General features: G+C 34.1%; 1 protein-coding gene across 6 annotated transcripts in view; it reads right to left on the reverse strand.

Moving 5' to 3' along the window:
* Rps6ka3 (ribosomal protein S6 kinase A3) overlaps nt 1-15,680 on the reverse strand; it is a 102,382-nt gene that overhangs the window by 42,023 nt on the left and 44,679 nt on the right. For 5 of the 6 annotated variants that reach the window (XM_063242935.1, XM_003466420.5, XM_023563624.2 and 2 more), the window contains 2 exons: nt 6,527-6,643; nt 412-493 (listed from right to left, as the gene is read on the reverse strand). In XM_063242935.1, coding sequence (XP_063099005.1) covers nt 412-493; nt 6,527-6,643 — 199 coding nt within the window. Of the gene's footprint in view, nt 1-411; nt 494-6,526; nt 6,644-11,064; nt 11,219-15,680 lie in introns of those variants that run through there. The other variant, XM_013148928.3, reaches the window with a different exon arrangement.

Here is a 15,680-nt window from a genome sequence, read left to right on the forward strand (position 1 = left end):
TGACAGTTTGTTCCTCAGATCCGGCATTAGATTTTTCAAAATCATAGGCTCAGAATAATCAAAGTCAAGATGATAAAGTCATTTAGAATAAAAGATATTTTGATTCCAGTAAATCAGTAAGTTTTAAAAACACTAAAATAATTACATTTATTTGAAAATGCATCAAATCCAATTAATATTCACAACTTCTACTTGCTCAAATGAATTTATAATACCTCTTTTATAATATGGCAATTTCTGCTCTCACTAGTCATACGATTCCTAGTCTAGTAGGAAAAATTTGCCATAAATCAGTCTAAATTTAAAACTGGTAATAGAAACAACTCAGAATGGAAGTGGCCTTAGTCACATGAATTCTACTGAATACTTGGTTTAGATCACGAGAGCATTACAAATAGCAGCAGCACTTACCTTTAAGCGTGGCCTTCTTCAATACCTTCATAGCATAAAGCTGTCTAGCATCAGAGCCTGAGATTTTTTTAACTAAGAAAACCTGCATTTAAAAGAAGATAAAATAAATTCTACAAAATATTACACACTATATACCTCTGTGGATGTAAGATCCTTGCCATAATAAAGTTATTATGTAAATTCTAACACATTATACTAGTTGTAAACAATGGTTGTAACTCAGGTTGCTAATGTAAGTGGACACAATTATTATTTGGTTGTTTGCCAGGACTCAAAGAGCATGTAATAGAAGATGTGATCTAAACCTACAATTAATGTTCAAACTTAAAAAAAAAAACTTTATCACAGTAAAAGACATATTGCCATCAAACTCCTCACAACATTTCTCCTTTTTCTGAACACACCTTTTATCATTTTTATCACTTTCTGAAGTAGTTTTGGAAATCGTCATTTAGCTGCACTGCTATGGCTGCCCTGCTGTCCAGAATCATTTAAAGTGTGTACCTTTCATGGTCATTTTGACTTTGGCCAAGAGAAAGAGGTACCATGGTGTATGTAGTAAATAAGATGACTGAAGGCACACCATAATTTTATGAGCCACCATTTTGGTTACATGGATCTTGGTAGTAGTATTCACTATTATTTTGGATCACATCTTGCAAAGATACCCAGGAAAAAGAACTTCCAGAACTGTTTCAGAAAGTGGCAAAAATGATGTGGTAAGTGTGTTCCAAGCAAAGGGTAGTATTTTGAGGGTGATTAATGGCATTGTGGCTTTTACCGCAATAAATTTTAAAATATAATCATAGTCCAATTCAGTACAGGATGACCAAAACTTGCAAATTTTTTAATTTTTATAAGATAACGTAACAGGAAATATAAAAGTGATAATTTTGTCAAATTTATTCAATACAAGAATTGACTGGTTCAAATGACACCTGCCTGAACAATGCTTGTGATAGAATGTAAACAAATGTGCTGTTGGGGCGATGGTTGGGATAAACTGTTAAGTGGTTAATAAACATTCACCATATATTTTGATTCCCTTTATAAATTGAGAGAAAAAGGTCTGTATGTATATAGCAATGAAGAAAATCTCTACATGTTGAAAGTATAACACAGGACTCAGTAGTGATGAACTAATGGTATGTGTGTTTTTCTTGTAAAACACGTGTTTTTCTTTTTTCTTTTCTTCCAGTACAGCTGCAACCCCAGTCCCGTCCCCTCCTCCCCTTTTAAGATACGACCCTGCTTTGTTGTTAAAAGTACCCAGGCTGGACTTGAAGTTGTAATCCTCCTGCCTCAGCCTTCCAGTGCTGGGATCATAGGCACGTGTCACCATGCCCAACCCTCTACCCATTCTTTTGTTGCAGTACTCTTCAACTGCCAAAGTTGGGAAGAAGAGAAACAATTATGATCAAGAATTAACCTTAGGGTCAGCTCTCAATTATTTAACATATTAGCACATAATCACAAAATGATCTTCTCCACTAACTGTAGCCAAGGGAGACTGCCTTGATTTGAGAAACAGTGCCAAGGTAATGGGAAAAGGAATCAAAACAGAAGAACACCATGAATTCCACAGAAACCCTAAGGTAGAAGTGTTCTGCTCTACTATAATCAAGTCCCCCCACCATTAACAAGCTCTACTCTTTAGCTCTTTTTAGTCAGGTGCAGGGAGCCATTCGAAGGAAAGACAAGCATTCTTTTTTTTTTTTTTTTTTTGGTACTAGGGATTGAACTCATGACCTCATGCTTGCCAGGCAGGCACTTATACCACTGAGCTAAATCCCCAGCCCAAGAAAAGCATTCTTAACAGAGGTGGTTCTAAAGTGGACTGCTGTTTAAATGTTAAAGGTCATTAAGAGAGTAATATTTTTGATCAGAAATAAATTTTAATTAGGTAGAGATTAATTACAGTTTATCTGCTATTTATTCATCCTTAAGATTCTCCATTCAAGATTGTTTGTCCCATTAATTCTCCTTCTGGATTCCAAACTTTAAATAGCTTTTTTTTCTTTTTTGAGATAGGGTGTCACTATGCAGTTCATGCTGGCCTTGATCTAGCCCACGCTGGTCTTGAACTTGTAAGGATACTCCTGCCTCAGCCTCCTGAGTGCTGGGATTACAGGTGTGAACCATCATACTCAGCTTCAACAGCTTTTTTAAAGCATTTTCTAAACATTTTTCAGCACTCTTTAGCTCACAGTACTTCCACAAGCATCTGTAATTGACAATGGACAACTTGGGGAGGCAGGCCTACTAAACAAGGCCTAGATGCCCAAATTAGAGCTTACAGAAGTTAAAATAATTTGCCTGGTGTCATAGTGGAGGTATTAGGACAAGATCTGGGTCAGTCACCCAGTCTTGGGCTTCGGCTCAGGGCATTCTGTATCTCTTCCCTTTGGCTGGTGACCAACTGGGCTCAGCAGAAGCACTAATAGTTCCAGTTGCCATCTGACCTTCCTCCACTAGAGCATTTCTGATGTTCTAGCATGAAGCTATTCTAGGCTCTTACTTTGGCTTAAACTGGCCTTTTAGGATGAGTAATAAAGGAGACAGCCTATTTTTAATGTTTGCCATTTACAAACAACAAGTGTTTAACAGGCATTTAAATCACTTTTAAAAGGAATAAAGGGTGAAGCATGGTAATTCCTAGGAACTTAAATAGTGTTCCCTGAAATCTAATGTATAAAAATAAACACATCCATTTAGATTTATCAAGCAGTACGTTAACATAATTTAAGATTTTACTGTGTATTTGTTCTAAATCATTTAATTCTTACTACTACTGTATATAAGGCTAGAAGTGTTATTCATTAATTCTTTCCAGAATTATATGCTAGGCACTATGCTACCAGTTCAGTGTTGAGGCATGGCTATTGCACTCATGAAATAAATAGCCTGAAGGCAGCAGAGAGTCAATAAACAACTGCACAAGAGGAACTGAACAGTGAAGGAAGGGGTGGAAGTGGGACAAGGTGTGCTGGGCAGAGGACAGGAAGAGGAAAGACTTCCTAATGGGATGGAGCCTGGATTGTGTAGGCCTCCCAAACAGGTGACCACTACGGCCAGAACAGGGAGTGAAAAGTACATAAAATGATTTAGAAGTATGTATGTGTCAGAATCAAGGGCTCCTGAACCATCTTAAGAATTTGTGCTTATCATAAAACCAAAGGCAGGGGCCAGGGATGTAGCTCAGGGGCACAGCACTGCTTAGCAAGCACAAGGTTGTGAGTTCCATTCCTGGTACCAAAGGAAAACAAAAAGCAAAGAGAAGCTACTGAAAGATTAAAGGGGTACAGAATATAATTAGCTCATACTAGTTGTCATGCTAATAATGGATTGAGGCATGAATTAATTTTGGAAGGCCCACTTAATATACCAGGGAGAAAAAGTGGTAGTATGTGCTAGAAAGGTGGCAATGAAGGAGAAGACTGGCATTATTTGAGAAATCGTTACTAAATCAATGGAATTTGGTGATAGATCAGATTGACCAGTGTGGGGTATTCATGAATACATATATGCATGCATGTGTGCATACATGCGTGCATATGTGAGTTGGGAGAAGCCTGAAAGAGATGTCAAGAATGCCTCCCTAGTTTCTGGCTTGCTTTAACTGGATGTCATTCATAGTGATAGAGAAAAATGAAATAGGATAGATTTGGGGATGGGAGAACATCACCAGTTGGGACATGCTGAAGTTAAAATGCCTTTGTGATAAATATGCAAATAGGAAAAATAAGTAAGAGCTAGGGATATAATTCGGTGACAGTGTAAGTGCTTGCTTAGGAGGTGTGGGGCCTGGGTTTGATCCCCAACACTGAAAGTAAAAGAAAGAAGGATGCAAGGAAAATTAAGTAGCTTTATGTAAGTGTTCTGAGTTTGGAGGAACAATTTAGATGAGATAAAACCTTTTATGTTAGCAGTATGTGAGTTAACAATTAAGATAGTTGCATAGAGCAAATCAATTAGTAGGAGAAGGTATACAGTGATGGCAGCTTACAATGAAACCTGGAGGAATGTCAACATTTAATGTCTACTGAGAAAAAGAAAATGGGGTCCCAAAGATTAAATAACTTGCTCAAGAACATATAGTAAAGAGAAGAAAAAACAATTAAACCCAAGGCTGGCTGACCTAGAGTCTAAAGTTGCAACCGTTACACTTTGCTGGTTACTTGGTACGTATCTGGATTAAAAGCATGCTTTGGGCTTGAAAGAGATTAACAACTGTAAGAAACTACCTATGTTAGCCAAGAATTGCTGAACAGTTCCACTAAAATACACAAGAGTGCCAAACTGGTACTGCTTTGAAGCTTGCAAAGGATGGCATCTTCAAATGTTTCCTCATAGACAAGAGCTAAGAGATTATTGCACGCAAAAGTTGAATAAAATCTCAGAAGTCTCCTCTTGCTAAGAACTGGTCTAGATAGATCTAATAGTGGTAATTATATTAGCTGTATTTCTTAAAATAGAGGAAAAATTTGCACCCTTGTGATGGTGTGCAGCAGGGAGACAAGGATTATTTAAAGAAAACTGATAAAGATGTCCTATCTTCTGGAGCGACTAGCTGGTAGTGTTGGTAAATTTGTTTTTAAATTAAAGAACACAGCTGGGCAATGTGCCACATGTTAAATTAATTCCAGACACTCTGGAAGCTGAGTCAGAAGTTTGAGGCCAGCCTGGGTAACTTACCAAGACCTTGATTCAAAACAATCAATCAATCAATCAATCAATCAATCAATCAATCAGGCTGGCCATGTAGACCAGTGGTACAGCCTAGTACCACAAAATCAAACCACACCACACCACACCAGATATTACTGACTAAAATGCAAATTTTGCTCTCATTTTTAAATGCATCCTTTCCAATCTCACACAGACTCAAAAAGAAGTCAGAATATTATGAAATATCTTGTGATTTTTAAAAATAATTTCAGAATCACAACTAGATAGGTCATGGGGTCTTGAAGTTAAAATAAGTATGAAGTAAATACTCCAAATATCCTAAAGTTTAAAATGTACTTTTGAATGACTTACAATGTACTTTTGAATTCATGATCCATACTATTGATCCTGAGAAATGTTAAAACATGGAAAATACTGCTGGTAGGAAACGGGGGCATTTCATAAAATATTTCTATCTTCCCATGTATATGAAATACACAGGAATTCCAAAAATCAACTTTCCTTATCCCAATTTTAATTTAAATTTTTATTCAGTTACTTGTGACTTTTTAACCTACACTTTACCCTTTCCTTTCTGTAAGGTGCATAAATATATGCATATTTGACATGTAATAACTGTACATATTAACAGGCTAGTGTTATAATTTGATACATATATACATTATGTAATGAATGATTATTTAGCATTTCGCTTTCCCTAAAAATTTAAAATTATGTTTGGAAGCTTCAAATTTCTCTCTTCTAGTATTTTTTTGTGTGTTCATACCTCCTTTTCTTTTTGTAGTACCAAGAACTGGAACTCAGTTTGGCAAGTGCTTCAGCACTTTTTTTATGTTTTATCTTTTTTGGAGGGTACTAGGGATCAAACTCATGACCTTGCTCTTGCTGCACAGGCACTTATGCTGCTGTGCTATATCCCTGGCCTTATGTTTTATCTTTGAATAAGGGTCTTGTCAAGTCGCCCAGTCCTCCTGACTCAGCCTCCAGAGTTGCTAAGATTACAGGCCTGTGCCAATAGGGGATCCAATCCAGGCCCTCAAAGATGCTGGACAAGTACTCCACCACTGAGCTTTATCCCTAGTGTTTAAACATTTTTATTTAAGGACAGAAGTTCACTTAAATAGCCCAGACTAGCCTTGAACTCATGATTCTCCTTGCCTGAGCCTTCCAAGTAGCTGGGATGGCAGACATGCACTACCAAGCCCTACTAAGTCTTAATAAAGTATATAATAAAACTGTGAATTATCGTTAACTTATTGTGTTACAGGACATTGGACCATATTTTTACCAAGTAACTAAATGTATTTTGGTACCTGTTTAACTTGACAGTATCCCCTTCTCCTTACTCTTCCTGGCCTCTAGTGACCATAGTTCTACTTTCTGTTTCTATCAACAGTTTTAAAAAAAACACATACTCATGACTTACCTTTCCAAATGATCCTTGCCCTAATACTTTTAAAAGTTCAAACTGGGAAGGATCTGCTTTCTCATGTCCTTCCTTTACATGATGTGTGATTGCAATTTCTTTGATGTTGCCTTCTTCCTGTTGAAGTAAATGTAAGGGGAAGAAAACACTGAATTAATTAGAGTTACTTTTGCCTGCTAAAAATCAAGTAAATTCTCAAATTAATATACCAAAACTTCCTTTCTCTGACTTACCAAGTGATAGGAAACACATGCACAGCAAATATACTCTTAAATTGTATACTAGAGATTGAATTATAAAAGCCCATTATGCAACACAGTTTAACTTCTACATGGATTAGCATTGAGTATTTCCAAGTGTTCATTCTATTGGAATAGTTAGAATAGTTTTCGAGGGAAGACAGAGGGTGCAAAGAAGTCTGAAAGTAACTTTTTATAGTGATATACCATGGTGTGGCTGTACTAGGCAGAACAAATGCTATATACAAAAATCCTGTCTATTGGGGAGAGAGGCTGAAAAATATTCCTAAGCAAATATGGAGAGTTTAACCTTAATTAAGCTGTTTAAGAAAGCACACTAAAAATTTTAATGGCTTCACATAATAATTTGGGATCTGAAAGAGGAGAAAGGAATAATTCTAAAAAACAAAAGTGAAAAAGATTTAACATTTGGATGGACAATTAGACATGAAAAAATGACTACCATGCATAATGAGAATAAAAAGTCTTTTTAATAAAGTTAATAAAGGATTAAAGGCCTGGGAATATAGCTCAGCAGCACAAGCGCCTGCCTGGCAAAGTGTAAGTTCTTGAGTTTGAGTCCTGGTACAAAATGAAAAAGGAAAAGAAAAAAGAAAGGATTAAACACAGTAAACATTAGAGCATATGTGAGGAAAGATATAGAAGAGGAAAAAATAAATTTAAGTGCACGTAGAGTTTCAACTACTTATTCATATTGAGATCAGCAGATAAAGTATACCTTACTTAATCAAGATGCATAACTATATGTTACAGTAAAAAACAACATAAAGAGAAAATCTAACAAAACCAGAAACATAAACTTGTCAAATAAAGACTATTATTTCTGTTTTGTTGAGTAAATGCTATTTTTTCAGGTACATAAATACTACTGGAAGAATCCAAATGTGTTATACAAACATAAATAACTCATTATTTTTGTTATTGTAGTACTCATACAAGTGTTTGAGCTCAATTTGCAACTTACAAAATACCTTTAGAATATTGGCAATATAAAGAATTATAAACATTTCTCCAAAATTATACTAGGATATGCTAAGTGGTAGCTTCTCAAATGAGTAGTAAAAGGAAAAAGAAGCTTCCAGAAAAGAAGAGTTAGAATTTTCATTTTAAAAATTTATTTATTTATTTGTTACTAAAAATCAAACGCAGGAGGAACCTTCATTTTAATTTCAAAGACAGAATCCATAGTTTAGAGGTTATTTTACTACTTAGGTGGCTTAATCGTTTTGGACTCCCTTGGAACTTTGCCGACCATAAAATACTCTCCTAATACTGGTTGGTCTATGTCACAGGAACATGAGTATTTCAGAAATGACCTACTGTTCAACAAGGACTTAACACTAACAGTTGGACAACCTTGGGCAACAGGTAGAAAAGCAATGGTGTGTTCTAGATCATACCCGGAATCCAGTAAGATGGATGCAAAGAGGAATATCAAATATCTGAGGGCACTGATAAGCCAAGAAAACACTACTATTTGCATGTGGCAAACATATTACTAAATTGCTTGTTACTGAAATAAATGTCACACAAAAACATATAACAATAGCTTGACACTTTGTAAAAGAGCTTTTTTTCTATAAGTACATAATGAAGTAGCTATAATTTTACCAAAAAAGAATTCTGTCAATAAAGTAGGGCACTTATAATTTCCCCGAGAAGCTCACATATTTTTACATTATTTAGTACAACTCTATTTTAAGTGATACACACATACTTGTCCATTTTTGCCAAGCACACACACACACACACACACACACACACAAACTTACTCTGTACATTCTGTTTCTAAAGACAGTCTCATTATACAGTCAAGTCTGGTCTTGCACTCACTATGCAGCCCAGGCAGGCCTAAAATAATCATCTTGCCTCAGTTTCCCAAGTGTTAGGATTATAGGCATGTGCCAACATGCCCAGCATTACTCTGTGCATTTAAAACAGTTAAACATTCTATATTATTATTTTTACAAAATGTATGTTCATTTAATAAGCAAAGATTTGATTGTGTGCAAAATTTTCAGACTGGTTATGAAACTATCATAATCCTGTATACTTCTTTTACATTTCTGTCTTTTTCAGATATTTGTCATCCATACTAAACATCTAGGACTAACATTCTTTTTTTTTTTAAAGCCAGTCAAATTTAGCAGTGGGGGGGTGGTATACCAACTTTAGTGACACTAATGTTTTTTGTTTTTTGTTTTTTTTTGTCTTTTTCATTTTTATCGGTACCAAGGATTGAACTCACGACCGCCTGCTTGCAAGGCAGGTGCTTATGCCGCTGAGCTAAACCCCCAGCCCCGACACTAATGTTAATAAGTTCTGATAACCCACTGCCATCGGACCAGCCTAGGACTAACATTCTTAAATAGTCTTTAAAGTTTTCATCCTTTAGGGGAAATATTAACCTAATATTTCAAGTTTGGAGGAAAAAATATAATTTTGGTCTAGCACGGTGGTGTACACTTGTAATTCCAATACTTGGGAGGCTGAGGCAGGAGGATTTTAACAAGTTCAAGGCCAGCCTGGGCTACACAGTGAGTTCAAGATCAGCCTGACTTACACAGTGAGACGTCTCAAAAAATATATATATATAATCTGGATCTTAAAATATAAAAGGACTTGAAATTAATGTTGTGCATTTGTGTTATTTTAAAAACCTAATATTGTAACTTACTAACATGAGAAAACAAACTGGGTGATACTGACTGGTTTTATAGAATGACTCAACATTTGGCATTATGCCTTGGCTTGTATACATAATTTCCTTTTTCCTCTCCTCCCTTGCATCAGGAAGTGTGTTCTTGAGGCATTTGTATTTTCTAAATTGTTTTGAATGTCAGAAAACATTATCAAAGCTTGAAGTAAAATTTTTGAATGTTCATTAGTAAAAGACAATAAAAATATTTTTAAACATGGATATGTAAAACTTTTTTAGTTTAACATAAACAAGATCTTTTTTTAAATTTTATTTAAGAGGAAAAAGAGAAAAACACAAAACAAAACAAAGCGGTGTAAGGTTACACATAATACAGAACTACAAAAAAAAAACCATAACAGTAAGAAATCACCTGTTAATAGATTACATATTATCATCTTGGAAATAGCTGCTCAAATCATAGTATCAAAGAATACAAAGTGGACATTCAAACAGAGAGACTGCAAACAGCTGTGTTCAATGATCCAAAAACATTAATATAGTCAGCTATTTAACACCCCTAAACACACTTGCTGTTATATCCGTTAGAGCTCTTTTTTTTCATAAACAAGATCTTACAAATGAAAAAATGCATACTTTATCCCTTTTAAAGATAACTCTAAAGCAGTTAAAGTATCATGCTATATAAATACTTATAGTTCTATAATAGATTTTATTTGTAAAGGATGTTAACTTTTTTAGATTATCAAAATACATAAAAATTACTTAGCATTACTATTTGATCAAATTCAATTAACTTCATTTGTCAACGGAATGATAAATGTACTCATTATTTTTCATTTAATCAAATTTTTTAACAGTCTTATATGTTCAAGAAAACAGCACTGCTGGTTCCCCAAATTAACATTCTCAATCACTACCTTAAAAAGCAGTTTTCTCTCAAGTAGGACTCTCAATGGACAAATTCAATTCTTTTTGAAGTACAGTTGGATAGTATAACTCTCATGACAAAACATCAAGCCTATTTTGGCAGGATTTTAGATTAAATACAATGCAAATTATCATCCACTAAGCCCATTTTTAACAAACTAAGTCTTTAAAAATTGTGCCTACTCTAAGTCAGATAAAATTACTTTTGTAAGATTACCTAAATATAGAGCTGCTTAAAAACTTTCAAGTTTTTACAGGAACCAATTTTAACAGAAATCTGCTTTTAAGTTCTTGGCTACTTAAAATAACACATACTCCTACCTGCCAAAATATTGCTTATATAATATTTTTCTAAAATTAATAAGTCTGCAATTTCCTTCAATCCTGATTTAATACTGAGTTAAAGTCATTTGTTTTATTATGTGAAGTTAAAAACACTAGCAAGATAAAAATTACTCTAGTATAAATATACCAATGTAAAAACAAGTTGACAAATTACATAGAGCTGAAATATATAACATACCTAAGTGGCTTACTTTTAATAAATACAAATATCATCCTTTAATAGTTCTATCAAAACTAGTGTTAGAGTTTTGAAAAGTTTAACATTTAAAATGGAATAAATAGCATAATTACAGATAGTTCCAACTAAACATTTTATTTTTTAAAAGAAGTTGAAGAAAGCTTACCTGCATAGAACGAACACGAAAAGATAAAAATTTAAACATGGCTATGAAACCATGATGGCGATAAAGTAATTTCTGAAGGTAAAACTTAAGTCAGAAAGGGAAGGCCCAGCCCCTGCAAAGTTTCTCCTACCAGCTGTTCCGGCAATTAGAAAATTTCCTGTCAGGCGGGTCCTGAAAATGCTACAAAAAGAGGCTGGACAGTTTTCCTGTGGTAAAAGAAAGGAGCAACCTGCCAACAGGGGCACTACAGTAGATGATAGGAGGCCAGAGCAGGAAACTAAAACAGATTTGCTGATAGCCAAATCCTGTTGAAATGTTTTCTCTTGGTTCCCAGCAGTCCAGGCAATATTCATAGCCAGTAAAATGAATGTTATTATTTTAGAATCCTGGGAAACGCCAGTGTATATTAACTATATGAGTTTTTAAAGCAGCTGAAAGTAGTCACCACTATTAAAATAATAAAAGTTGCTGATGCACACGTGGATTTTTACCCTTTTGAATGTTTATACATACACTCCAGATGTGGCCTGAAGATGACGGTAATGTTATATATAGACATGTAGTGGGTGTTCCCTGTCAGTAAGGAAGAATTGTATAATTATAGGTAGAAACGAAGACCATAAGCACAAAAATTTTACATTGTGATTTAAAGACCAATTCTTCCCTTCTTAAATGAAAGTGAATTTTTTTACATTTTACACAAAATGTAAAAACATTCTTTACCTTAAAAGGCACAATAAACAGAAGACTAGCTTATGTGACTATGTTTAAACTGATACTGGTTATACCATCAATTATCAACCAAGGGAAACATTTGAAGGCTCCATGTTAAAACTTAATTCCCAGTTCACAAAATGTAAATTTAAAAAAAGTCCAATCTATGGGCTTATTAACAAGCAAAACAGAACACTTGAGAAATTGATTTGGATAAAAAAGCTATATATCCCCTTATCCCATTTTATTCTCTAATACTCTACAAAAGTTCTTCTGAAGTATTTTTGCTTTGGAAACTGTAATAGTGGTACTTAAAACAATCAAAGGACCAGCAGCTTCAAAAGCTGTCAGAAAATGCTCTACTAAATGTAGACTTAATTTATGTGGCACCAACAAAAACCTCAAGTGTTAAACTATATAGCCTATAATAATTTTATTAAGCTACTGGAATTCTCAGTAGCCTCATGAGGGGACAACACCAAGAACATGGAGCAGAGAGTATAGCTCAGTAGTAGAGTACATGCTTAGCATGTGTGAAGCCCAGGGTTCAATTCTTTGCTTCCAGTTGAAAACCAAATTAAACCAAAACAAAAAAGAAAAACAAAGAGAAGAAAATGCCAAGAATAATCACTTCATGTTCTGAATGAAGAAACCATGGTTGAGGTGGACATGTACTTGGTGATGAAGTTGTCTGTAACTAGAACTCAGTTCAGCACTTATTCACTAAGCAAATATCAGAGTATCATTATGTGCAATGGGGATGACATGAAAAGGCAGGGCTCTTTTTGCTATATCAAATTTTTCATGGCAATAGAATGACCTAATAGAATGAAGAATATTGGGTCACTAAAGGTGACCTAATAGACATTCCAGTTACAGTAAAATTGCTCAAATAAAAATCATCCTATTTAACCAAATATATTAGAACCAAATAATCTAAGATGGAACTTCGAATTCTGCCCAGAGAAATACATACTTCTCTCAATGAAAAATGCATGTCTCAATTTTTCAGCAATTTTTCTAAGTGATTACTTAGAAATAGAACTCTCCCATTTCCCCAAAAGGAATCACTTAAGCATTCTTATGATGCTCCAAAAAAGGCAGTCAGTTTAGGACAAGCACCTAATGGAATTGCAGTCTGAACATGAAGTAGTTCATAATATTAGGTAAAGCAGAAGCAAAGATCATATTTAATGCACAACCAATTAAGGAGTGTCTCTCTAGAGAGCAGTCATCAACTTTATTCAAGTAATACTTTTAAACAAGAGCAAATAACCATTTCTAAACTAGTTGAAATATTCTAGTTGGTTTTAATTACTGCTAATGCTTGGGTTAATAATACTTCAGGCACCATAAACCGAAATAAGCCTCCCTAAGATCAACTGATACCTTAATTAAAAAAATGGGGCATGGCTATATAAAAAACAAAAAGTGAAAAGAATAAATGCGACATTTTTATGTCACAGAGAAACATTAGGACATGTGCTATTTGGAAAATACAGAGGCCGAAAAGAAAGTACTGATACAGATTTGATTAAAAAAATTCTTTACCTTAAAAGGCACAATAAACAGAAGACTATCTTATGTGACTAGAATTCCTTATAATAATGTTAAACTCATTGCTTTAACAAATGCTTTATGTAGGTGATATCTATCTTCTAACTATAATGTGAGTTCTTAAAGTCCTTTGATCTATCTTTTAATGCATCAGTTACTGTTTACGCATATCCTATTATCTGGATCATTTTAATCTTGAGAACAATCCTCATACTTAGTATTCCCAAAGCAAACAGCAGCTTGTAAGACCTTACCTAATGGCTGCTATTTTGTATGACCGTATATATGAAATCACATATGGTTTATATGCTTTACCTCTAACAAATTTCTTAAAATTTCTCTAAGTTTCAGCAAATATTTTCATTTTTATCATATCGGTATTGTCATATACTATATATCATCATCATCATCTTGTAGTACTGGGAATTGAACCCAGGCCCTTGCACATGCTAGGCAAGTGGTCTTTCACTGAGCTACCTTCCCAGACCTACTTTATTATAATTTTAAAGCAATTTTTATTTTAAAAACAATACATATCTATTATAGAAACTTAGATAATAAAGACAGGCAAAAAAGAAAAGTGGAAGAAAAAAATCACTACTTTGGAGTTTCTTTCTAGCATATAAACACACACACACACACACACACACACACACACACACACACACACAACTTGGACCACACTACATGTTATCCCTTTTTCTGTAAAGGGCCAGCCAGTAAATATTTCAGTCTTTACAGGACATTACTGTTTCTGTCAACTCTGCCAATGCATTGGGAAAATGAATGTGTGGGACCGTGTTTCAATTTAAAAAAAAAAAAAAAACAAAACTTCATTTACAAAAACAGTTGGCAGGCCCACAGATAGTTTTCTGACCCTTGTTAAATTATTAATAACCTTCAATCCCTTGTTGATGACTGCCCCAAAATGTACAATACAAATCTATTGTTGGGCATTTGATCTATACTACTGTTAATGTCTTATCCTTCATGAACACTAACATTTAAGAGAAATAATTTCTAAAAGTAGAATTGCATTGTTAGAAGTATGGTTTTTCTGTTTCCAAATTTTCCTTGTATAATCCTTTTATTCTGCAGCATGAGAATAATCTTATAAGAGAAGTCACACAGGCTATGCTTCTACCTAAAATTCTTCACTGACTTCCTATCATAAAACAAAACCCAAACTTCTCAGTCTATGGAGCTTAAGGTGAACGTTAACAAATGCCTTTGATCCTGATCCAGGGAATGCACTCACGAAAGTACTCAGAAAGGATATAAATATTTGGTTTTAAATGTATCATGCTAAGGTCAGACCATTTCCTCTTGACTAAAAGAGGAATGAATGTGTAATTTTTTTTTATTTAAGGAGAAAAAGAAAAAAAACAGAAAAAGGGTACTAGTTATACAGAATTTCAGAAAAAATAAACAATAGGAAATCACTAGTTAAGAGATTACATATTGTTATCTTAGAAATAGTTATTCAAGTTACAAATTTAAAGCATATAAAGTGGACTTTCAAACAGTGAGACTGGAAAGTTTTGTTCAATGATCCAACAAAACTCAGTAATATGGTTATCTATCCTATACACTTAAATATATATGCAGTTATATTCTTTAGAGCACTTTCTTTTGTACAATGACAATTGCACATTTTGAGTTTTATTACTCCCACAGTTCTTATTACTTTTTTTTGAAGAGAGTAAAACCAAATGTGACATAACAGAACAGAGTCAGTCATATCAAAAGGAGGTACATAATAGATAATGTAAAAACAAAATACTAGGTGATCAACAATGGTTACCATACTGCCTCTTGCTATCTTAACAAGAATTGCCTATATCATCAGTTATAATAAAATTGAACAAAACAGTAAAGAATAAAACCAAAACATTGGAGACATTACAGGACTTTAAAAGAAGGTAATAGTCAACTGGAATGGGCGTCATAATGAATCTTATTGTCTTTACAGTTGTTGCCTATGCTTTTGAACTTGGTACTATCAAGCAAACCAGAATAGAGAAAAATCAGTCAAAGCAAGATGGTGAGGGCTACACAGGGTTTCAAATCAAGTTAATAGGAAATCAAAGTGGGTTACTATAATGTATCCTATTTTTTTATTTTTCCCTTAATTAAAAAGAAAAAAATAAAAAAGTAAATAATTAAAAAAAAAGGAGACTGAGATAAAAGAGAGCATAACAACAAAACAGTGCAGGTCAAAGCATAACCATTTAAGCAAAATAGTGTTTCACCATCAGATATCCTGACATAAAAGTAGTTACCACAGTGTCTCTTTGCTTGAAATCTTTGAGTATAACTTCATATACTGTAGCACCAAACATATC

The sequence above is a fragment of the Cavia porcellus genome, unplaced genomic scaffold (genome assembly GCF_034190915.1).
Source record: "Cavia porcellus strain 051 isolate PalLab524CR breed Dunkin Hartley unplaced genomic scaffold, mCavPor4.1 scaffold_33, whole genome shotgun sequence".
Classification (NCBI taxonomy): Eukaryota; Metazoa; Chordata; class Mammalia; order Rodentia; family Caviidae; genus Cavia; species Cavia porcellus.